The sequence below is a fragment of the Engraulis encrasicolus genome, chromosome 7 (genome assembly GCF_034702125.1).
Source record: "Engraulis encrasicolus isolate BLACKSEA-1 chromosome 7, IST_EnEncr_1.0, whole genome shotgun sequence".
In the NCBI taxonomy this organism is placed as follows: domain Eukaryota; kingdom Metazoa; phylum Chordata; class Actinopteri; order Clupeiformes; family Engraulidae; genus Engraulis; species Engraulis encrasicolus.
Genome location: NC_085863.1, coordinates 38,244,635 through 38,267,369, shown reverse-complemented (window position 1 = coordinate 38,267,369; position 22,735 = coordinate 38,244,635). Strand labels below are relative to the sequence as shown.

Sequence of the window (22,735 nt, the reverse complement as noted above, 5' to 3'; positions counted from 1 at the left end):
GGGGAGGAAGGGGGTAGATCAGAGTGCCAGAGTGGAGGAGGGGAAGGGGTATGAGGGAGGACAGAAGAGGCAGCACACAAGCAATGGGTGGGGAGAGAGAGAGAGAGAGAGAGAGAGAGAGAGAGAGAGAGAGAGAGAGAGAGAGAGAGAGAGAGAGAGAGAGAGAGAGAGAGAAATGGAGACATGGAGAAATGGAGAGAGAGAAGGTGGAGGGATGAGCAGAGGGTATACGTACCCGGAAGAGGCGGTCAATGCTGGGGGGCATGCTGGCTGGGGAGTAGATGGGCTCCATGGCAATGGAGGGGAGAGAGAGAGAGAGAGAGAGAGAGAGAGAGAGAGAGAGAGAGAGAGAGAGAGAGGGAGGGAGAGGAGGATATAAGACAGGAGATGGGTGTTGTGTACCTGGAAGAGGCGGTCGGTGCTGGGGGGCGTGCTGGCTGGGGAGTAGACGGGCTCCATGCCGGTGAACTCCTCTGCAAAGTTGCCAACATCCAGCTCGTTCCGGAGCTCCGGCCGGAAGGGGCTCGCCACACGCTTGGCCGCCAGGTCAGCCCAGTTCAGACCCTGCCGTGCCGGGAGACAGCGCAAATATTCCATTAACCCAGGGCACCCTGCGTTGCAAACACAGCTTGTGGTTCTACTTGCTGTGTGTGTGTGTGTGTGTGTGTGTGTGTGTGTGTGTGTGTGTGTGTGTGTGTGTGTGTGTGTGTGTGTGTGTGTGTGTGTGGTGTGTGGTGTGTGTGTGTGTTTGTATCAATGACACTGTGTTTATATGTGTGTATCAGTGACGGTGTGTGTGTGAGCATGCATGCATGCATGCATGCATGCATGCACACATATGCTTGCAAATTCAGTTTGAGAGTGTGTGTATATACAACTCTACGTGTGTGTGTTTTCAGAATTGAGGCATGAAAAATGTAAAGGAGTAGAGCTTGGCTGTATGCACACGCCACCACTATAAGAGGGACTGCATAAAGATATGCCTGATAGTACAGAAAACAGAAACGAAACTTCTCTTTAAAAGCCTCTCCCTCTTTTGAAGTATGACTAGACTTGTTTTTCTAATCCTCTGTACTGCTCCAGAGAGAGACTAAAGCTGCTCCGTATACCAGACTCTTTCCCTTCAGCTTCCTGAGGGAGAAGCTCTGCTCTTAACTGACTAATACTGCTGGCTTCGGTCCACTCGGAAGATAGGCAGACGGCAATGTTTCTCCCCTCTGCCTAAAAAAACCAGAACACTCCCACCGAGCGGCTGGCCAGATTCGACGTGATAAGATTAAAGCCAAGATAAGCCCACTTAAAAAGAATGTCTTAAATCAACGTGCAAAGGAGAGTTTTTTGACGGTGGATGAAAAGGAATTATAGTTATCTCTACCTGGCCAATCTCGTGGGGCACAAAAAAGAGAATTTATGCTCCATACAAATCAAAAGACATATCAGACATGCTGATGCGCTATGAGGCTGTGCATGAACTATGATAAACTGTACAAAATGTTACCCTTAAACAAACACTGAAGAATGGGAAAAGCCACTTACAGTCCAAAATCTACCAGCTAAATACCACTTTTCTGTATTTATATTTTATTTTTATATAACAAGGGAATAAAACATCAGAGCATAGCAGAGATATGTGATGGGGGAGTAGGAATGAGATGGTGAATGAGTGCAAATGGGGGTCAATGGTATTGTCAATAGTATTGTCAAATCACTGCTACCTACTAATGTACAATAATGTGAAATTGAGAGAAGAGGTTCCAATAGGAGTCCCTTAGTTTTCCCTCTTCCATGTGCATACCATGTGACTTCCATGGGACAATGGAGTTGCCCAGAATTTGCAAGAACTGGTGTGATTAAGGATGAAATGGTACCAAATCAGGGCTCCTGTGGTTGTGCAGACCTGAAAGAATCTACTAATGAACAATAATGTAAAATGGAGAGCGGATGTTATTTGGTCAGACCTTAAAGAAGGGGTGCGTCTTGATGTCGTCTGCGCCCTTGGGCCCGGAGCCCAGGCGTTTGTGGGGGTCCTTCACCAGCAGCTTCCTCAGGAGATCCTGGGCCAACGGACCAATCAGGGACGGGAACGGCGGCTCGCAGCGCAGGATTCGCCTAAGAGGAAAAGAACAGCAAAGATTATAATGTGACAATTCAGCATAATATTAATAATATACACTCACCGGCCACTTAGGTCCACCTTCATAGTGCTGGGTGGGATCCCCTTTTACCTTCATTATGATGCTGGGCCATGCATTGAGTTGGCAGTGTGTGATTAACTGATTAGAAATTTGCGTTAATGAACAGCTGGAAAAGTGTGCCTATTAAAGGGACCGGTGAGTGTGTATATGAAGTTTAATAATACTGTATCGTAACCATCCCCATTTACAAGGTAAACAATTCACATGGTTATGAGAGAGACATTGTACAGTGCATACTGGTTGCAGCTCTCCTCCTCAAATTTCAAGCAACTTTTTTCATTTTAGGCCAACATTTTTGTCCTCTCACGACCTAGAAGTATGACAAATTGCAAAGTTTACTTTTGCAGTTTGGGCCTAATTACTGAAAAGAAATTAAACAACCATTCCTATTCCTATTCCTTTTTTAAAAGGCCAATGATGTTATGCCAATTCGAGTGGAACCTTAATACGGTCTTACTTGTGGGAAAAAAGTATGGAAATATTATTGGCTTTGTTAGACCCTACACCCAACATCATTATACTGTACCAAATGCCCTTCCTTTTCCAAAGTATTCAGTGGATTTATTGAAATGCATGACTTTTTTTCCTCAGTGGTTGTAGAAATGGAGGGTTTTTTTTTCAAAGACACAGTGGGAGAACTTGTGGGGGTGGTGTTGGATCCACCAGCACAGGCAGGCAGGCAGGCAGGCAGGCAGGCTAGGGTGACTGGTCAGGAGAGTGGAAAACACTATTCTTTTACGGTGTCTTTTTAGTGTAACTACATTTATTAACATGTAATATTGTGTACTTCTACTGTGCATACCCAACACTAAGGGTACAATTCAAGTACATAATGTTACGTTTTTATATAATTTGTTACATTGTACCCAATGAATAGTACAGTAAAAAAGGAAACATTTAATTTTACGGTGTCTTTTTTTAGGTGTAACCAAAGATTCTTTTAGACCATCTCTGGTGTAACTACATGTATCAACATGTTATGTACTTATACTTAACATGCAATGTACATACATATGTACATTACATAATTAATGCAACAGGGACAGTTTTTTTCTCAGTGGCTGTGAAGAAGGAAATTAAGATATTTTTTTACCCTCCAAACTCAACCACATTTTAACACTGTGGAGAATGTTTTGGGTGATGGGTGCACCAGCACTCTCAGACAGACAGACAGACAGACAGACAGACAGACAGACAGACAGACAGACAGAGAGACAGACAGTCTATGGTTACTGGTCATGAGAGTGACTAAAGGAGAGTGACTGGTCAGGAGAGTGACAGGCAGGCAGGTGATGGTGCCTGGTCAGGTCTGGAGAGTGACTTACTTGGACACCTCGCTCTGAGTGTTCCTCTCCCCCTCCAGGGTGAAGGGAGAGGCTCCGGTGAGCAGCTCAAACATCAGGATGCCCAAACTCCACCAGTCCACCGACTGCACACAGAGACGAGAGACACGCGCCAAGAAAGATAGAGATTTGTTTTGGTGAGCATGAAATCATAAAAATAAAAGAAAAACAAGACAAAGAAGGAATACAAATCGCTACTGATGACTCTATGCAAAATATGGCTATTGTGTGATGCATGCCCTTGCATACGCCAGCATCAAGATATATTCACACACACACACACACAAAACTTTGAAGCATGTCAGACAACAGACACACGTATACTGTTGTCATAATTTAAACATTCCCTTTTTATCAGTAAAGTGTATGTTGACACAAGGTGCTTTAAAGTTGTCCAATCATTCAGGCCGTCATCACCATATAGACTTACAGGAGCAGACATTGGAAAGAAATCTGTTTTACACAAGGTCATCATTGCTCAAACAAACTCACGTAGCAATGTGCAAACTGCAAACTGCATTGTGTAACAGGATCCGTTATTGTATTCAGAGGTTGCAGGAATGCAGGCCTAGACAGTGCACAATAGCAGAGGATTTGGAGACTGCAGGGCTCGTCAATACCTGATCAATACCGGCCCTTATTAGCTGCATAGCTCCTCGCCCTCTTTTGCTTGCTTAAACAGCCTTTGCCAATGTATTATACATTACTTGTCTGACACTTACTGGCATGGTCTACATTTTTTCCCCCTAAGAAAACTTCCGATAGCAAACGCAGACAACAATAATCGGCAGCAAGCGCTTTCGTACCCCGACAATGCGGACAAGAATGACACGCTGTCTGATAGCATAACGATTATGAAGCCAACGAAATGTCAAGTGCAATAACAAAACCCCGACTTGGCAGCCATGTTTATGCATTAGTGAGCTTTTGTTCCCGACTTGCATAATGAGACGTGTTCGCCGGCTGACGGCTCTGGATGAGATGTCAAAATTATTGGCGGTGTGACAGAACACTGCCGCCGCCCCTCCCTCCCTTCCTCCCTCTCTCGATACAGCAGGAGTTTACATGTCGAAAAAAATACATCCCATAACGGCCTTTCGGAAGCTCACAGCAGTGCACACAGCACATAAGGCCAACAGTGCAGGGTTCAATGTCAGGGTTCACAGGGGTGACAGTATGCCCATATGGTTGTGTGTGTGCGTGTCCGTGTGTGTGCGCGTGTGTGTGTGTGTGTGTCCGTGTGTGTGTGTGTCCGTGTGTGTGTGTGTGTGTGTGTGTGTGTGTGTGTGTGTGTGTGTGTGTGTGTGTGTGTGTGTGTGTGTGTGTAAGTAGATGTGTGTGCATGTGCTCATGTCTATGTGCATGATGTGTGCACGTGCGTAGGAGTGTGTGTACACAAAACTCAGCGCTACACTTCTCACCTTGTTATGTGTTACATGGGTTCGTATGTCAATGTGTGTGTGTGTGTGTGTGTGTGTGTGTGTGTGTGTGTGTGTGTGTGTGTGTGTGTGTGTGTGTGTGTGTGTGTGTGTGTGTGTGTGTGTGTGTGTGTGTGTGTGTGTACACTACACCACTCTGCGCTCCACTTCTCACCTTGCCGTGGCCTGACTTCCCACGGATTATCTCCGGCGCCATGTACTCGATGGTGCCGCAGAAGGAGTAGGTCCTCTCTTTCTGTTGACAAAGATTGTACACTCATTACATCGCTCCAGTCAAAGCCAATTACACACTTTTACTTTTAATATTACAGTTGGCATGACGTACACCGCACTGTACGCAAGTGGTCTGATTTTTATTTCCCCCCGAACCCCATAATGAATTTACCTGACAGCGGGCAGAGAGGTTTTGAGTGCCGCCTTTTGCATAGCCCTGCAATGCCCTCGCTCCTTTTATTCTAGTACTCCTCTCGTTGTGAGCCAGCCTATTCTGCATATTTGCGAGTATTGAAATGTCAATCTGTGTTCTTGTTAACAGCGTATGCCATCTTTGTAATTTAAAAACACTACATAAAATGACTTGGCATTTCTTTTTTTTCTTCCCCCATCAAAGGAAGATCAGATAGCTTGAATTCAATTTTCGTAGCATTTATCTGAAAGCGGCCATCTGTCTGAAAGCTGGATTGCTTCGCAAAGTCTCTCCAACAGGTTCTTCAATTGGCCACAAACAACTGATTAGAAAAAGGTCAAGTGGTTTAAACAGCAACAAGAGCGACAAACAGTGCAGGCACCCAAACTCTTAATGGCATCTCAGGTACTGCACTACAAAAACATATCCATCAACAACACATCTTATGATTGTATTAAAGAATAAAGACTTCATTTGATCCATCTGACAGACTTCCTTACGCCTGTCAGTATTCCTGTCTTCATACATTAACTTTAATATGAAATTCAATCATTCACACAGACTTGCACAGTACATAAACATATTTCCTATGAATTTGTTTTGCTTGAACTTAGTAACACCCTGTTCAAATCATATGCAGTGTCTACTTTCATACAACAGTGGGTAACACTTCATTTTAGGGGTCATGTATTAACCACCAATACATGTCTAACTGTCTGTGTAAGTGTGTAAGTAAGCAAAATCAATAACATTGCATGTTAGGCATGCATTCACACATTTCTTGTTCATCTCCAATGAGGCCCTAGTTTGACCCTTGATTTTGCTTAACACTTGTCTTATTCCTATACTCATGAACGGCGTGACGTTTTCCATGTGCGTTACGCCCATTTGTGGGGGAAAACAGGCAATGCAAGTCAATTGGTGATGTTGGGGTTTAATAAACGACAGATACGGACCTGTAGATAGCGTTGTTCGCGCGCAACATGCCGAAAACGTGTTGTGTTTCCGGCTGTTCAAATAATATAGCCAAACAGCCGTGGCTGAAGCATTGGATGTGTTCATTTAGGCTAGCCGATGTAACGTAAGTCAATGAGACATTCGGTTTGTTTTCACCCATAAAGGGGCGTAACGCAAATTTAAGAGCAAAGTACCCGGATGGCCGTTCATGAGTATTCTGAAGTGTTACCCAGTAGGGCAGTACATAATAAACAAATGGAAGTTTTGAATTTGCCCTAGTCAAATAGTGCACCCAAGGGAGCAGGGCAGGAGTATACACGTATATACTGGATACACACGAGTGTGTGTGTGTGTGTGTGTGTGTGTGTGTGTGTACACTGTACCTCCTCATCCAGGAACTCTTTGCTCAGTCCAAAGTCGGTCAGGACCACGTGGCCATCGCTGTCCAATAGGATGTTCTCCAGTTTGATGTCCCGGTACACAATGCCAAGCTGAAAAAAAGGAGATGGTGCCGGGCAGAATTAAAAAAATAAGGAAGGGGGAGCACGGCACGGCCGCTGACAAGCACACAAAGCGGTAATAAAGGCGCTCAGCCGGAACACCCTGACGACTGTGGCGCCAAGGCCATTCGGGGTTTCAATAGTGCCTAATTTTCTGTTACTTAATTTCTTTTTAAATGGAGCCACTTACAGCCCTGACAACCTTACCGTTTTTCTCAATCATTCAGACGCAAAAAAAAAAATCACCCTCAGTGTGCCAAGCTCATTCTCAGGACACACACTCAATGGAATACCGTCACCTCATTAGACCATAGCACCACATTTTCTTTTACTTTCCCCAATCTAGCATGCCTTCATTCCAAAATGGATGAACTGCTGCACTATTAGCATAAAGGAATAGATGCCTACAATCACACACTCTGAAATCATGTGCAGCTTTGTGGTTTAAGACTATTCACACTGTTGTCATGAGAGAGAGAGCATGCACGTATGCCTCATTAGGTATTGCTGCTTTCTATTCCCCTTATATGACATGGAGTATTTCAGGCGGTGCTTGGCTATAGTAGAGTCTCTTTCATTATCATTAGATATCGTCTCAGTCGATTAAGCACCAGTGCCATTGTTCCAGTTAATCAGCTTATGCCCGTTAATGATATACGGGGCACAGAAACATGGCATTATGGTAATATTTTTGTATTGAGTGTGAGAGTCACTCTATGGCCAAAACAACACAGGCTTTATGTCAAGTACTCGTTTTCTGTGTATGTTTAGGATTCAATTAAACAAGGCTCTATGTGCAGACTCCACACGGCATACACTACTAAAATAAACAAACTAAGTGTGGGTTCACATTCAGTTCATTAAACAGTACATGAAATAATTTGCACTGCACTAACACGCAGCAAATATAATGGGGGAGAATTCAATTAATTCTCACAGCGAGAGAGGAACGCAGAGGTTATTTTGCACAGACTTGACCGCCCAAATGAATACACAAGTTCACAATGACTTGAGGAAATGAGCGTCAAAAAGTCATCTGGAACAGATGCAAGTTTTTTCTTTTTTTTTTCTTTAGGAAAATGTTATTTCAAAGACAAACTGTACTGCAAATTCAACAATTAAAGTTCCACCAAGTAAGCAAGGTAGTCGTTAGTTGCAAACATTAACCCGTGTGATAAATTAGTTCACTCAAAGCCCCCACAAAAGTTCTGCCAGTATTAAACAGTAAACAAACACATCACATCCAAATGCAGCAGCAAGGAGGGAGGAGGATGAAAAACAAAATGGAAGTGCCTGACTTGACTTCCAGCGTGTGCAGCAGGACCTGCCAAAGCTGCGTGTTTTAAAAGCCCTTGATAGGCTGTGGCATACATTAAAGCCTGAGGAGACAAACGAAAGCTGAGCATCTTCTGCAGGAGTCAGGAAAACACAGCCTCTCCCGGAGGGCCTATGAAGCCTTCAGCTGGGCTGACAGAATCCATTGTCATGCTACAACCCATGCATGCACAACTGACAAGATGTAGCCCACTCTGTTTTCCATTTGAATATCTGACTGCTGCACGCACACGCACGCGCACACACAGGCACACCAGCGTAAACATACACAAATTTATGCACGCTTAAATTCACACGCACAGCTGCACACGCACCAGCATAAACACACACACAACAGTCTTGGCAAATGTCTCTATTCAAATGACTTTGATTGACTTGTTCGTGTAAGCCCTGTGCACAAATCTCTGAAATGATTTGAATACATTCAGAATTCCTCTGAGTTTCTTCTTAACTGAACATTGAACATCTCTCAAGAGCTTCAGCAACAGAAAAAAAGACATTATTCCCCTTGCCTGCCACTCTCTACGTGTTGCTTCAGCTTAACAACTAAACATTACTTATTCATAAAGCTGTACACAAACTTAAATATTTTACCAGCGCCTTGGCATTTTCAATAAACATCTGTTTAAAACAGTGTCTCAGAAAGTGATTGTTGTCCAATGTATTAGTCTTGCGGGTGAAGGGAAATTGGGGGATTGGAAGAGCGCTTACAGCTCAGGCACTGTCTGATTGCCCCTCCTAGCATTACATCGGCATTACATCACATTTGGCAGTCATTACATGCACTGCATACCTGGACATCACATTAGGGGAAACAACAGACTCGTAAAAACCTAAAGAATGTGTTCCTATAAACTGCATTCTGTTTAGTCCATAGATATCCATAGGTTTCCAAATACAAAATATCACCCAAATCCGAAAGTCATTCCCATGATACTTTTTTCAAATGTTTATGAAGGTTTCCCAACCAAATTCCACTGGGATTCCCTGTATTCTCGTTAAGTACATTCTGTGTAGGTCATTGAGATTCTTGTACCGTTTCCATGTCAGAAAAAAAATCCCAAATGTCATCATTATCAGATCATCCTTGAATTTTCTGCTGAGCTTTCCCAACTACACTCCCCTTGAAACCATTTCATTCCTCCTAACCATCCCCATCATATCATATTTTTTTACAAAAGGTTTTCTTACTAAAAGGCTCTCTCACCTTGTGAAGATGCTCCAGGGCTAGGATGATCTCCCCGATGTAGATGCGAACTTCCTCTTCAGAGAAGTGGTCTCGCTGGTACAGATGCGTAAACATCTCCCCACCACTCACATAGTCTACAAGGTAACACATGAATATCTCCATGGCTCTATGTTGTATAACGCCCAAGTAACTTAGCAAGCAACTTAAATCAGACACACGTCATTTCACAGGTTTAAGCATTGGAAGATGAGACTAAATAAATGTTAAATGTTTGTGGTTGACGCATGCATTCAATGCAAATGTATACCAGTGCATTAACCCATTTTAATGGTTAAGGCATCTGCAAAAAAATGCTTGTTAAATGCTTAAGCCCTTTTTGGGAAAATGTGCCCTCAACCTATAAAAACCTAAATATCACAGTCTCCGAAGCACATAAAAACATGAAATAAGTTGCATTCAAAAAGACCCTCATCTTGCATTACTCTGTGTTCATTCAGCTCTAACATACCCACATTTTTAATTTATTTTATCTCAAATCTCATGAGCCTGAATGTTGCATCAATGCCGTTTCAAGCACCTAGGTCCATGGTGTGTATATACGCAGCATCCAGCATCAATGGGTTAAACACATGCATTGTACAATGCCAAAGTAATACACAAGACAAGACACATACTGTGCAATTTCACAAGCATTAGCATGCAAAGAAAACAGGCAAGGTGTTAGTAATGTGTGAACTCAAGTGACATGGACTTCTTACCAAGTATGAGGTGTAGTTTTGTCTGCGTTTGAAAAGCATAGTGCAGTGTAACTAAGAAGGGAGACTGGCGAATGTGCTCCAACACTTGTCTTTCAGTCCGAGTGTGCTCGGCGGTCTTGGCCTTTTGCACTATGGCCGCCTTCTTTAACACCTGCAAACGGAGACAGAAATTGACATTTTCCCTCCTAAAATGATTTTATTTCTAAAATATCAGTGGCGTATTTCTTTTAAGACAATGTGTTTCAGGTGTATCATTAACACAATAATATAACTAATGAAGGTACGAGTCACAGAGTGGATACGCCTAATAACCGTCTCCGTTGTGACACAATGCACTTTTCAAGAAGTATGGGCGTGTCACTCATGGCAAAGATCATGACACAAGTGCACAGAAAAGCCAAGACTCCATAAGCAATGCACTTCCTCATTAGGGCATGACATGAGTGGCAAGAGGTTTTCATTGAGTCTTAAGCCATTCAGGCTTTCTACTAGCCACAGATTTGTTGTCAGTTATTTTTCATGGCCATAATATTGTACGTATTAACTCAGATGATGAAGTGTTAAAGCAATATCAGTGTTATTATGTAGCATAGCTTCCTACATTAAAATAGATCAGACAAATAGAAACTGAGTAACAGAGCTTTCTATTGACCTTAAAAACAAGCAATTGTGCTTAATGCACAAGGGGCAAACAACAGAATATAGGCCACTCTGATAAGGCATACTCTACCTGGAAAAAAATGATAGAGATACTGATGCTTTTGGTGATGTTGAAGTTATGATAGTAATGTCTACAAGCTATGTGGGTTGTACTATGTAATGTACTGCACGTACTGTATGTGGGTAGGCATGTATGTCTGTCGGTATATAGGCCTGTGTCCTCTGTCTGCCTTTATCTGTGACTGTGGGCTTCCAGTCCCAGACCCCAGGTTCTGTTTTTGTGTCCTTGTGCTTTATGCTGCACATGCATTGCACATTGTGCAATAGTCTTGTGATGTTATAAAACGAGTCTTATTAGAAAGTCTTAAACGAGTCTTGCTCAGGGATGCAAAATGAATTTCAGTGAAAACTGACAATAAAGTCTGGCTAAAGTCAATGGCAAACCCTGTTCCTTATTATAGAAATCAAACTTCAGAGGCCAGGGATTATAAATCCAAGAGGGTATCCCACACACTGACCAATTCTCCAGCAATTTGGGAAACACCACACCTTGATCTCAGAGCTTCATCAGGTAACTGGGTGAGGGTATTTTTCTCAATTGCTTGTGAAATACTGGCCTTCAAACCTCAAGCCTTTCCCAATACACGTCTCAGCCAACAAAGGTGGACAAGAAGCATTCCTAAACGTTACAGTGATGCAGCCTTTAAAAACACCAAGCCTTCTGTAATAAAACATCAACAAATGGTACACCTGTGGACACAGCAGAGTCGGAGAGAGGAGCCTCTACTAACCTTCATGGCATAAAGCTTCCCTTCATCGTGTCCACTCGTCTTCCTCACCAGGAACACTTTCCCATAGGCTGCATGGCACAGGAGAGGACAAGAAGGAGAATGGACAAGAAACGCATACATGTTAAAGCATGTAATCTCCCACTGGGGGGTGCAGGCTACCATTAAAGTCGTGGAGATTATTATGCAAATAGCTGCTGATTACGTAACATTGGTTGATTTACCGGTACTTGCCATATAGTAGCCTGGTCTAGTTTCATTCATACAGAGGGACATGGAACATTTGTATTGCTTGACTGGAACGTTTATGTCTGGCAAAACCAGAATACGGATACAGTGGTGGGGCCGAAATACTGAAAGTCCACGAAACAAGTAGGCCTACAAAACAGGCCAGGAATAAATAATAACACAGAGAGTGTCAAACCAACCGCATGCATACTGTCCATTCAACACTCCCATACAGAAAAGTAAGTCTCTCTCACCTCCAGTGCCCAGCACTTTCAGAAGTTCAAAGTTCTCCACTCCCACTTTCTCAGTGTGCCCTGTGAGGTTCGCTGCAAGCAGACATTGACATACTATGTGACACAACTCATTTTGCCTCAACGACTCAAAAGCTCTCCACAGACATCTGACAATATCACCCATGGCAGTGTGACAGGGCAAGGGACATCAATGTGGAGCATCAGTGCAAGTCAGTGTACCAGCATTGGGCTGGGGTGGGTCTGTTATGGTCGTCATGTGCATAATTATATAAATCAGTGCATGCTGTTATGTTATGACTGTGCACTTACAAGATCAACAACACTTTTAAGCAGAATGGCAAGAGAACTGCCATCAGTCAAACTAAACGCATACAAGATAGGCCTACAGTAGCACATTTATGGCAATTTAATGACGGTCTGTAAAGAAGTGATACGACTTACCATTAGTGATTTCATGTTTGACAGTACATACTTTCTTCCTGGTCTCCTTATCGGAGTCCTCGCCACTAGTACTGCTGTCACTGCTACTGTTACGGTCTCCAGGCATAGTGCTCATCAAATATTTTGGGATTTCAAACACGAAACAGCGAAATGACTAGATTTTTCTTCCGGTGTACAAGTGAAGCATCTAAACTACAACTCCACGCCAAGCAGAATGCACACTGATTACTGATTATTCTGTATTAAAGTGCAAGTAAACACATCCAACTGTCTGTTGCTGATGGCAGTCATTGTTTTGTTTTTCACTTATGACCACCGTAGCCTAAATCCCTTTGACATCCTGCTGTTTTGACTAATCTTCATAAGCTTGTCCTGTTGTTTGCAGGGGTTACACGACCCAAATACACGACCATCATCAGCTAAGTTATCTCTGATATGGTCTGCTAAGGTCTTATAAAGTCGATGTATGTCCTCTATCGATCCACAAATGCTTCGCGAAAGTTACCTTTCTATTCTATGAACTCCTGTCAATTAATTTCTGTCGCCCGTACGTGGATACCATTTCCGTATTTTCTACTCCGACACAAACTGTCGCAAGACAGTTAGCTTGTTGCTAACAATCTGCAACTGGATACATTTGTAGCAACTCATTTGCAGTGACCTGTAGGTAACGTTAGCTGGTGTTCTTCAGCAACAGTGTATCGCTGGCAGGTATCTCTTCACAAGCTTGTTTGTTCGCGCGCACACATAACAACAAATGTCTCCAGATTATGCAATGCTATAAGATGGGCGAATCGCACATAGGAAACGATAAAACGGACTAGGTTCTAGCACAGATTCTCTGTGGTTCTAGTACTATTCTCTCTACGCTAGCTAGCCAGATGGTGAGCCAGCTAGCTCAGACAAACTACCAACCATGACAGTTAATTAAAACTCCCTTGCTGATCAGTTTAAAATAATATCAGTGACGCGTAAAAGAGAACATAAAAATATATCTTCTTCCGCTTCTTCTGGATACTCCACAAGATTGCTTCCAGTGAATATATATTTTCTCAAAAGAAAAAATACACCCCAAAATGACTTTTTAAAACTGTTGTAAAGACTGAAATACAAAACTACGGAAGCCGACGTGATCCAATCTGATTGTTGTCTTTTTTCTTTGAAGTTGAAATGAAAAGGGCGTTCACTAGGATTTCTCTGAGTTGATGCTTTGCCCCATTTACTGCTTAACACATAGGCCTACCATCTGCATGTATGATTAGTATCTCAACATTTTATAATAAAACCTCTGACGATTTTATAGCCTAGTAGTAAAACTTGTGGGCCTGCCCTCATGATTAGACTATATGCCTAATGGTAATGATAGATCATTATAGCTGAATAGGCCTAGTGAATGATTATTCAACTGATCTAAAATGAAAATCCATCTGTTAAAAATCCAACTTTTTGGTGGTGCTATATATGCTATTATTTGATGACATATGACATTCACACACCAAGATGTGTGAAGACCTCAGTCAAAATCAGTCAACCCCCCCCCCCCCCCTCGGCTCCTGTAGGCCTACACATGAAACAACTATCTGTAGTGCTTGAGCAGCATATTCAGGTATTAACCACATGGATTAGCAGAGTTTTGAAAGGTATCAGGCAGAGGACACAGACACCCAGGGCTCTCACTGCATTACTGACATCTATCACCAATCTTCATAATCCTATTTCAGTTAGCGACATTCAGAGGGGTGCGCATGCGTCTCTCATTGTGCAAGTGATTATCTACTTGGCTGTGTGGGAGTAGGCATACTGTCTTTGTATAACCTCTTAATGATTTCTTTCGTTCTTTCTTTCCTTCTTTCTTTCTTTCTTTCTTTCTTTCTTTCTTTCTTTCGTTCTTTCTTTCTTTCTTTCTTTCTCTCTCTCTCTCTCTCTCTCTCTGTATGTGTGTGGATGTGCATGTGTGCACAGTGGTTGAGTGTAGCCTAGGCCTACTAAATTTTAAAAAAATCAATCTATAGGATAATCAGGAGCTTAGAACTGTGGAAGGACGAGAGAGGACCATCACTTACAGAACACTTTGAATTTCTTTTGAATTTCAGCCACATGAAAAGATGTCTTTGGGATTAAAAGAAGATAAAGCAATTGTCCTCAAAAGCAGTTTCAAAACCTCAATATTTATTCTGTTCCATTTGCTTTACATATTACAGTAAAATCTCTTCAGTTACATAGCAGAGCAATGAGTTGCTAAAGCCAGCATTTTAAAAGTAACAGTTGAATTTGTGGGTTACTCAACAGGATACAGGTGTTTGTTTGTGGTGTTGTCAGTGCTTAAGTTGAAAAAACAATTTTAATCAAGGACAACATTGGCCAATTTGTGTCAAGAATAATAAGGACAGTAACCACTGAAGTACAAAAAGGGACCAACAATCATGTGAAAATTTCAGTTCGGGGTCTCTAAAGATATGTCAATAAATTGCATATGAATATGCATATGAAGTTGGGCCATCGACTGCATATAAAAGGTTTCAACATGAATTGTGTTTTATTTCGTCATTAAAATTTAACAACGTCATGGGAAATCATCAACATTTTACTCAGGCTCAGCTGAAGACAGCATGTATGTTGGACATACTGTGCAGCGCTTTGAGACTGGAATTCTCGCTGAAGTTAAGTGGTATAAGAAGTTTGTTGTTTGTCATTTTTACCAATGTACCAAATTAAACATTCAAAAGGGGTGTCATGTCAACACGTCCACTAAGTACTGAGGCGCAGAGGTGTCAATCCTGTCCTCAGAAGGCAAAAATCCTGCCTTGTGATTCCATGCACTTCACACGGGCAATTTCCCCAGTTAGCTGAAGCCCCATCTAGTGAACATGGTGCTTCTTAGAATCCAAATGTGGACTGAATGTGTGGTCGGATTTTTACTCTCTGAGGCTGACACTGACACCCCTGTTTTTTGAGACGTGAGTTTTTTTTTCAGTCGTGGTTGTTGTGTCCATGTTCAAGCAGGTGCCGCCTCTCCACCCTCTCCCTCGGCGCCCTCCTCCACCTGGTTCCTCTGCACGAATTTGAGCACGGGTTCCATCCACTCCTTTACAGTCTCCTGCACGCTCTTCTCCAGCAGGTAGCCCTCCGACTCCAGCTCCTCCTGGCTCTCCTGGCCCTCGATGGCCTCCAACGACGTCTGGAGGAACCGCAGGCTCGCCAGCACCGAGCCCTGCAGACAGACAAAGGTAGCAGTTGTTTTAGATTTTTTTAAAACTTTATTGATTATAGGACAGTAGGGGAGGCAGACAGGAAGCGAATGAAGAGAGAGATCAAGTTCAAGTTCAAGTTTCAATTTTATTGTCCCCAAAAGGGATGGGGAAGGGTCTGCTAATGACATGGGCCAGACTCGAACCTGGGTCGTTGGTGTAGCAGTGAGAGAGAGAGAGACAGAGAGAGAGAGAGAGAGAGAGAGAGAGAGAGAGAGAGAGAGAGAGAGAGAGAGAGAGAGAGATGAGGAAGGTTCTGGAAATGACCCAGGCTGTATTCGAACTTGGATCCCCATATATGGTATGGCATGGTATCGCAACAGGCAAAATATATATCTAAAAAAGACCCTTATGAAAAAAATTTCAACGCATTATAAACAAATGTTTTTTTTACTATTGTATTACTGCAGTATTACTCTTGTAGTATTGCTGCAGTGTTATTGTGGTTATACACTGCAAAAATACGGCATCAAGCAGTAATTTGGACATGAAAATATTGCAATGCTGCAAAGGGCTGGAGATGATAGGCCGATTCTCAAATGAGTGTTTTTCAAAAAGGGCACAGTGAGTTCAGGTAATGGCAAATATGTATTACAAGTTTGTTATGATGAAGTGAGATCTGAATAACCTTAACTGCACGATTGCTAGTACACAGCAACCTTTTGATGATTACCCAGGTGTTTCATGGAGTGATTAAATGTGATTAAATATATAAATCTATAAAATTGATAAAAATTCAGAATGGCACTTCTGCCTTGTTTGTACACGAGACACGAGAACACGTACACGAGAAGTATCTGGCACATGCCATACATCCATAGGAGAAGCAAACTTTGAAATATTATGCTTGTCTGAACAGCAGGCCCATGTCTATTTGGAAAAACTAATGGCATGCATTAGACTTGGCACGTTTAATTACATCCATCTATCACAAAAACAATAACCATTTCCTCTTGTGCTGTAGAGGGTTTTTCAGTTTGGCAGCATGCTTAATTGTGCACTATGCACATTCAACAGACGTCTGCCTCACAGAATATGAATCAAATGGAATATTTATCCCTGACCATTACTTTACGCACTTACTGTACTTGAGGGGCAGGTATGGGCAAGTATTTAGGAAGTCGGGCCTTGTAGCCGGAGGGTTGCTGGGTTGATTCCAGACACCGCCAGATTGGATGGAGGGAGGGAATGATTAGAAGCATTGATTGGTGTTGTGGACTGTTATAATTTCCTTTCAGCTTTTGTCTGTTTAGTCCCGCACCTGTACTACTCATGTGTGCACGTTCTGTGTCTTTTTGGGGAGAATCCTTAACCAACACTCTCCCCCATAAAACCCCCATGGCAGGCATACCCTGAGCATGATACCATCATCCTACACTACTTGCTTCAGGTGAACTGTTCTGCTGAACCTTTGCACAGCTGAGGCCTAAATGCAATCTCATTCTATGTGATGTGCTGTGATGTGTCACAATAGCCATTCGACTCTCCCAGTGAGGCTTTCACTTCACGTTTGTTCTCTTTCTACGCCCCTCTTACCTGAACCAGTAGCACAGAGAGCACCACCGCCCCGATGCCGTTCATCAGACAGGTGTAGTAGCTGTACAGCGCCTCCCTGCAGCCGCGGAGGTAGATGTTGAGGTCCTCCTCCTGGTACTCGTAGTTGTAGTGGGCCGAGTTGTTGGTCAGCTGCGAGTGGATGCAGGGCCGCGGGGACATGGGGTTGCAGCAGCTGAACGGCACACTGTCCAACAGGTAGCGGCCATCGATGTTGCTCTTGACCCGACTGTCAGAGGAAAAAGAACGAATGTTGGGATGATACAAGGATACAAGGATAAGGATACAATGATAGTTCATTGGTCACATCATAGAGCCACGTCCGTGGACTATGCATGCAGTGAAATGAATTGACCTGTACAAAAAGTGTGCTGAAGAAGGAAATGAAATAGATTTTGCAGATATTTTTTTACTACAGTGTGCTGGTAGCTTTTCTAGAGGGACTCAAAGGAAATTGACTTCCTAACTAAAAGATAAGGTAAATAAGGTTATTAGATGTAAATAATTACTGTACTTGTGCACGTGGTTTATTTTAGGGATAAATGAGGATCTATTGCAATGCTGGCCATGATTTGTTGTGTTCGGTAGAATCAAGGACGGATTAAGATATACAGTAAAGTGCACAGGTTTAAAAACCTGAACTCCCAAACAAAAGAAGGCAGCCCTTATGGGGTTTTACCTGACAGACCGTATGTATGTGCAGCACACTATACTGTCTGGTACTTGAGGCCTCTTGGATAAGTAGGGGGAGAGAGTTCAGTTGGTCTTGGACTCGCAGAACCTGTGGCCCCCTGTGCCTGCATGGGCCCACTAGGCCCATTCATTTATCCACTAATGAGTACAGTGTAGATTTAATATTTGTTTTGTGACTAATCAACTGCATGTATTGCATCATTAACATTTACATCAGTTATTATTGACTGCCGCGGATGGCTTCACATCCCTTCACTTTAAGGCAGCTACTATTGCCCAAGTTAATAACTGATATAATGTTGATGAATGAAACATAATTACAGTTATTACCTAAACATTTGCATTTTTTGCACACACGCCCTTGTATGACTAACTGTGTTTGCGCTGCCATTTCAACGCCAGTAACCAACCACACTCACTCTCTGACTTCCTTCAGGGTGAAGTCCAGGTAGCGATTGCTGACCCACTGGACCTCGAACCAATCCCGGAAGTCGTCGTTCCCGCAGCACTCGAAGTCCATCTGGAGCCGATCGATGGAGGTCTTCTGGAAGCAGCGCCCCGGCGTGTCGGTGTCCTTGTAGTAGCGGATGCCGTTCCTCAGGCCGGTCGCCAGAGAGGGCTGCAGGGAGAACTTCATGATGAAGCTCAGCAGCATGGCCACGAACATCAGCGTGGCAATGAACATCGAGAACGCAAAGTAGGGCTTCAGGAAGGTCTTCCACGTGGGGAAACGAGCCGGGTCCAGCGCGTCTTGACAGATGCGGGCGGCAAAGTAGTTGATGCCCAAGCTGCCCAGGCCCACGACCATGAGGGTGTGAGGTACGATGAACACATCAGTGTTGGCCATTACCTATATAGGGGGGAGGGTTACAAGGTCATGCTGCGTTTACAAGACAACTCTATAACATCAGAGTTTTGTGTTAATTGATCTAGACAAGGGGCCTTGGCACACAGGACCTCTCCAGAAAAGGTATTTAATGTCAAGGGTGGGCATCCATACCATATGCGGGCAGATTGCCCATTGGGACCCAGGATTGAATGTGGGTCATATCCACTTTCATCCACATTCTTATGTGGTCTAGCAGGTGGAATATTGACTCCTATCTTTTCAAGTAATACAATTCCCGGTTTTCATATACACTCTCTACGTTCCTGCTGACAACCTTAAAGTATCTTTATTCTGCACCATTTAATGTTCAAGAGTGATATACACTATGGAAGAATGTTTCAAGACCTAATGGGCTATGTCCCCACATCCATAAGAAGTTAAAATTGGAGCACGTAGGCCCAATAATGGAAAACAATGGGCCTTCAATACAACAGCCATACTGATCTACCACATGACTGATAAGCAACCTCCACTATAACATGGTGTTTCTTTTAAATAGCCTAACAGAATAAAATATGAGTCAATGCCGAAAATGATAGAATATATGAATGGTATGGAAGATAAACACAAATGAGGGGAAGGCGTCAAACATACAGACCTGTCACAACCAGGTAAGCAAACTAGGCAACTGCCTGATATTTGACTGGTTACCCGTATGTACTTTTATCTAAATTACAGCAATGACAACTTCGTGAGTGTGGCAGCAGCTCCTTAAATTCGGAGACCGAAAAGTGTAATGATACCAGAGATGTGGACTTGGGAGTCGTGACTTGGACTTGAGTCAGACTTGAGCACACAAATGACTTGACTTGAGACTTGACTTGCCAATATTAAGAATGACTTGTGACTTGACTCGACTTGCAAACTATTGACTCGAGACTTGACTTGACTTGCCAGTTTTAGCTTGCAATGACTTGCAATAGTATGGCAAGTCTATATGTACTGATTTTTTTGCATTTGTATGTCAAGAAATGACATGAAAAAAATAAATATTAAATGAATTGCCCTTAAACAATACCAGTAGGCCTACTATTTTTGTTTAGAACACAACTGACGAAGGGAGACATGCAGAGCAGTGTGGAGAGGTAATGAATTTATGACCAAAAGTAATTGTCAATGTTGCCCATAGAATGTAAGGTGACTTGTAAGTGACTTGGAAAAAAATAGACTTGGACTTGGACTTGACTTGGCTTTGGTACGACTTGGACTTGGACTTGACTTGGTCAAATGTGTCTTAACTTGTGACTTGACTCGGACTTGACTGGAACGACTTGAGACTTACTTGTGACTTGCAAATTAGTGACTTGGTCCCATCTCTGAATGATACTGCTATCGAAATATCTCTTGAGGTGGCCACTCCCTAATAGTGTGATGAGAAGAGGGACCACAAGAGCCTAGGGCCACAAAAAGCCTTGAAACGGCCTTGCAAATATGACTGTGTGTCAGGTCATATTTCGGCCATTTAAAATATAGTTACATACACGTAGCTATAAAGTACACCCATCTTTTACGTGATGGCTGATTGAAGAAGCAGTTAGATGTCAATGTTGCTAACATGGATGTGGCCTAATATACATAAACTTGTTTACCAATTTCAGATGCAAACATAGCATGGCAAATTAAATTTGTATTATTTGTGATATAAATAACAGATGGCATTTTCAGTTAATAAAAGATGTGCTGCTTTATCATTTAAAACTTGTCCTATGAGAGTGCACGGAAAACACTGGCACATTCCAGGGGCTTTCTCGTTCATCTAAACTTACAGGTGGGCTGAGACAGGTGAAATAAACATTCTGTTTTCCTGAGCAACATGCAGGCAACGTTAGCTTTATCCTCAGCAGCGTAACGTGAGGTTCCCATATACCCACTCCATGCTCTGTGCAAAGCGTTTGGAGGCCTGGGCATCCATCTTGAATGAGGAGTCCTGCTCTGATAGAATGTTTACATCATTCTGGGTCTTCAGATGGTTGTTTTAGATGTTCATAGCAGTCCACATGGACTGCTTAATATTTTACGGTTTTCATCATGTGAAGCAATAAATTAATACCTAAAACACCCTAATGACGCACATCATCAACTTCAGACTCCTGCTGAACATTCCAATTACACGACAGTCTGTGACTATATTAAATGAAACATACAATTGTAAATGCAGCCTTATTTATGTGGCCCTGTTGTGACTAGGCCACTGTGCCAAAATTGTTTTGCCCTATTATAGTAAGTTTGTGCTAACTTCATACCACGACTAGGCCCGGGACAATGTCATCTGAAAAGCATGTAATGAGAACCCCATTCTGGGGCCCCCTGATCCCTGGGCCCAGGAAACTGACCCCTATGCCCAGCTTGCTGACAAATAACAACACACCAGTTACAATTATGATTAATGGACGGCATTGAGACAAAATGTAGCCTCAATGCACCCATATTTGTGTGGCCATATTATGTCAGCCATATTGTACCTGGCCATATTATGTGCTAGCTTCACAACATGGCCGACTATAATACACCTGTTGTTCCCAATATGTCAACAGCTCATAATGGAGGACATGCTAATCCCATTAGCGGCTTATAATACCTCTGTTCTCGTAGCTTTATTTTCACAGCCACACAACGGGCCTACATCACCTTCACCTCTTTATACAGCAGACAACAATAAAGGTCCTTTAGTGTCATTTTGAATTTTTAAAACCCATAAAGCTGCAAAATGGTGATTTTTTTAACAGTAGGAAAATAATGCAAAGAGGGTGTGGAGAGGTGTTGAAGACTGCATAATCAGAAGGGTAAAAACTGCTCCCAACAAATATAATAATACGTAGAAAAACATGTTGCCATCACAATGGCAGCCATAATTGAATGGCTATAATTCAGGCAATGAAAATTATGCAAATAGTTCTCTCAACCAATGTGAATGTGAACAGTGTGAGATTGAGAGGTTACATTTGGGTAGGTGTGCATTACCTCAGACCGTTTGCGTAACTCGATTTTGAGGAAACAGCCAAGGAAGAAGGTGACCGAGCCAGCCAGGGTGGCGATCCAGGACAGTAGCCAGAGGCTCTGGGCCAGCTTCACCCTCCTGGCAAAGGAGAGCTTCATCTTCATCAACGCCATGTTGTGGAGGCCTCCTCTTCCTCCTCTCCTCCCGAGAGGTCGTCCAGAACACAAGAACTTGGGAGGGAGAGACGAGATTAGATGATGATGATGATGATGATGACGATGATGACTCAGTCGAGGAACAAAGACACAAGCAATGTGGTTGAAAAACAGGCCTATCCAAACTAGAAAGGCCACACAAATTTAAACACAGAAGTAAAATTGATTTGGTTTCAATTGGTTTAGATTCTTCAAATTGCTAAAATGAAATAAATCCTTTGAATTGCTGCTGGTTGATGGTGTGAAGAAATATCAGGCTCCTGGAAATGCTCCCTGTTAAATCCTTCCATGCCAACTCCACTTTGCAATGATACTCCACAACTGTTCGGTGAAACCTCCCCCCAAAAAACCCCACTTACCTAAAAAAAGTGCAATACTCCTTTGGCCTGGAGTGTGTTACCCTTGCACCTCTGTATCCATGGTGGGGTAGGAGACACACTGGATGGGGCCAAGGCTTGAGGGTTCTCCAGGGCATCTTACCTCTAATCCTCTACCTATCCTATTAAACTTCCCTTTCCAATGGGAATCCAGGCCACTGTCTGCTCAGCAAACTAAACCTCGCCGTAGTAGCGTAGTAGGAGAGGAGGCCTCTGTGATTGTCTGTCAGACGGGTCAAGAGAGTGAGATGGAGAAACAACCAGTTTTCCCCTTTTTTTGCAGCCATTGATGCATTGTAGCTCTATGCATGTTCAAAGACACAATACC

General features: G+C 42.9%; 2 protein-coding genes across 2 annotated transcripts in view; both read right to left on the bottom strand.

Moving 5' to 3' along the window:
• The window catches only part of rps6ka4 (ribosomal protein S6 kinase, polypeptide 4), a 34,321-nt gene extending 20,723 nt beyond the window's left edge, over window positions 1-13,598 (bottom strand). The window contains exons 1-10 of the mRNA XM_063203460.1: window positions 12,494-13,598; window positions 12,053-12,124; window positions 11,574-11,641; window positions 10,123-10,273; window positions 9,383-9,498; window positions 6,724-6,831; window positions 5,132-5,212; window positions 3,521-3,624; window positions 1,959-2,109; window positions 403-564 (exon numbers count right to left, since the gene is read on the bottom strand). Coding sequence (XP_063059530.1) covers window positions 403-564; window positions 1,959-2,109; window positions 3,521-3,624; window positions 5,132-5,212; window positions 6,724-6,831; window positions 9,383-9,498; window positions 10,123-10,273; window positions 11,574-11,641; window positions 12,053-12,124; window positions 12,494-12,608 — 1,128 coding nt within the window. The 5' untranslated portion in view covers window positions 12,609-13,598. The remainder of the gene's footprint in view (window positions 1-402; window positions 565-1,958; window positions 2,110-3,520; window positions 3,625-5,131; window positions 5,213-6,723; window positions 6,832-9,382; window positions 9,499-10,122; window positions 10,274-11,573; window positions 11,642-12,052; window positions 12,125-12,493) is intronic.
• A 1,890-nt stretch (window positions 13,599-15,488) lies between these two features.
• Window positions 15,489-21,988, bottom strand: rom1a (retinal outer segment membrane protein 1a). Its single transcript, XM_063202228.1, has 4 exons — window positions 21,839-21,988; window positions 18,408-18,838; window positions 17,278-17,524; window positions 15,489-15,704 (listed from the first exon to the last, which is right to left on the bottom strand). The coding sequence occupies exons 1-4, from the start codon at window positions 21,986-21,988 to the stop codon at window positions 15,489-15,491; spliced, it is 1,044 nt and encodes a 347-aa protein (XP_063058298.1).
• Window positions 21,989-22,735: the final 747 nt, after the last annotated feature.

Excerpts from the sequence above, each read along its gene's own strand:
- rom1a (XM_063202228.1), bottom strand. The coding sequence starts at position 21,988 with ATGGCGTTGATGAAGATGAAGCTCTCCTTTGCCAGGAGGGTGAAGCTG. Across the intron at positions 17,525-18,407 it reads ACCCTGAAGGAAGTCAGAGA|TCGGGTCAAGAGCAACATCG; the intron begins GTGAGTGTGGTT and ends TTCCTCTGACAG. Across the intron at positions 15,705-17,277 it reads TCTCTGTGCTACTGGTTCAG|GGCTCGGTGCTGGCGAGCCT; the intron begins GTAAGAGGGGCG and ends GTCTGTCTGCAG.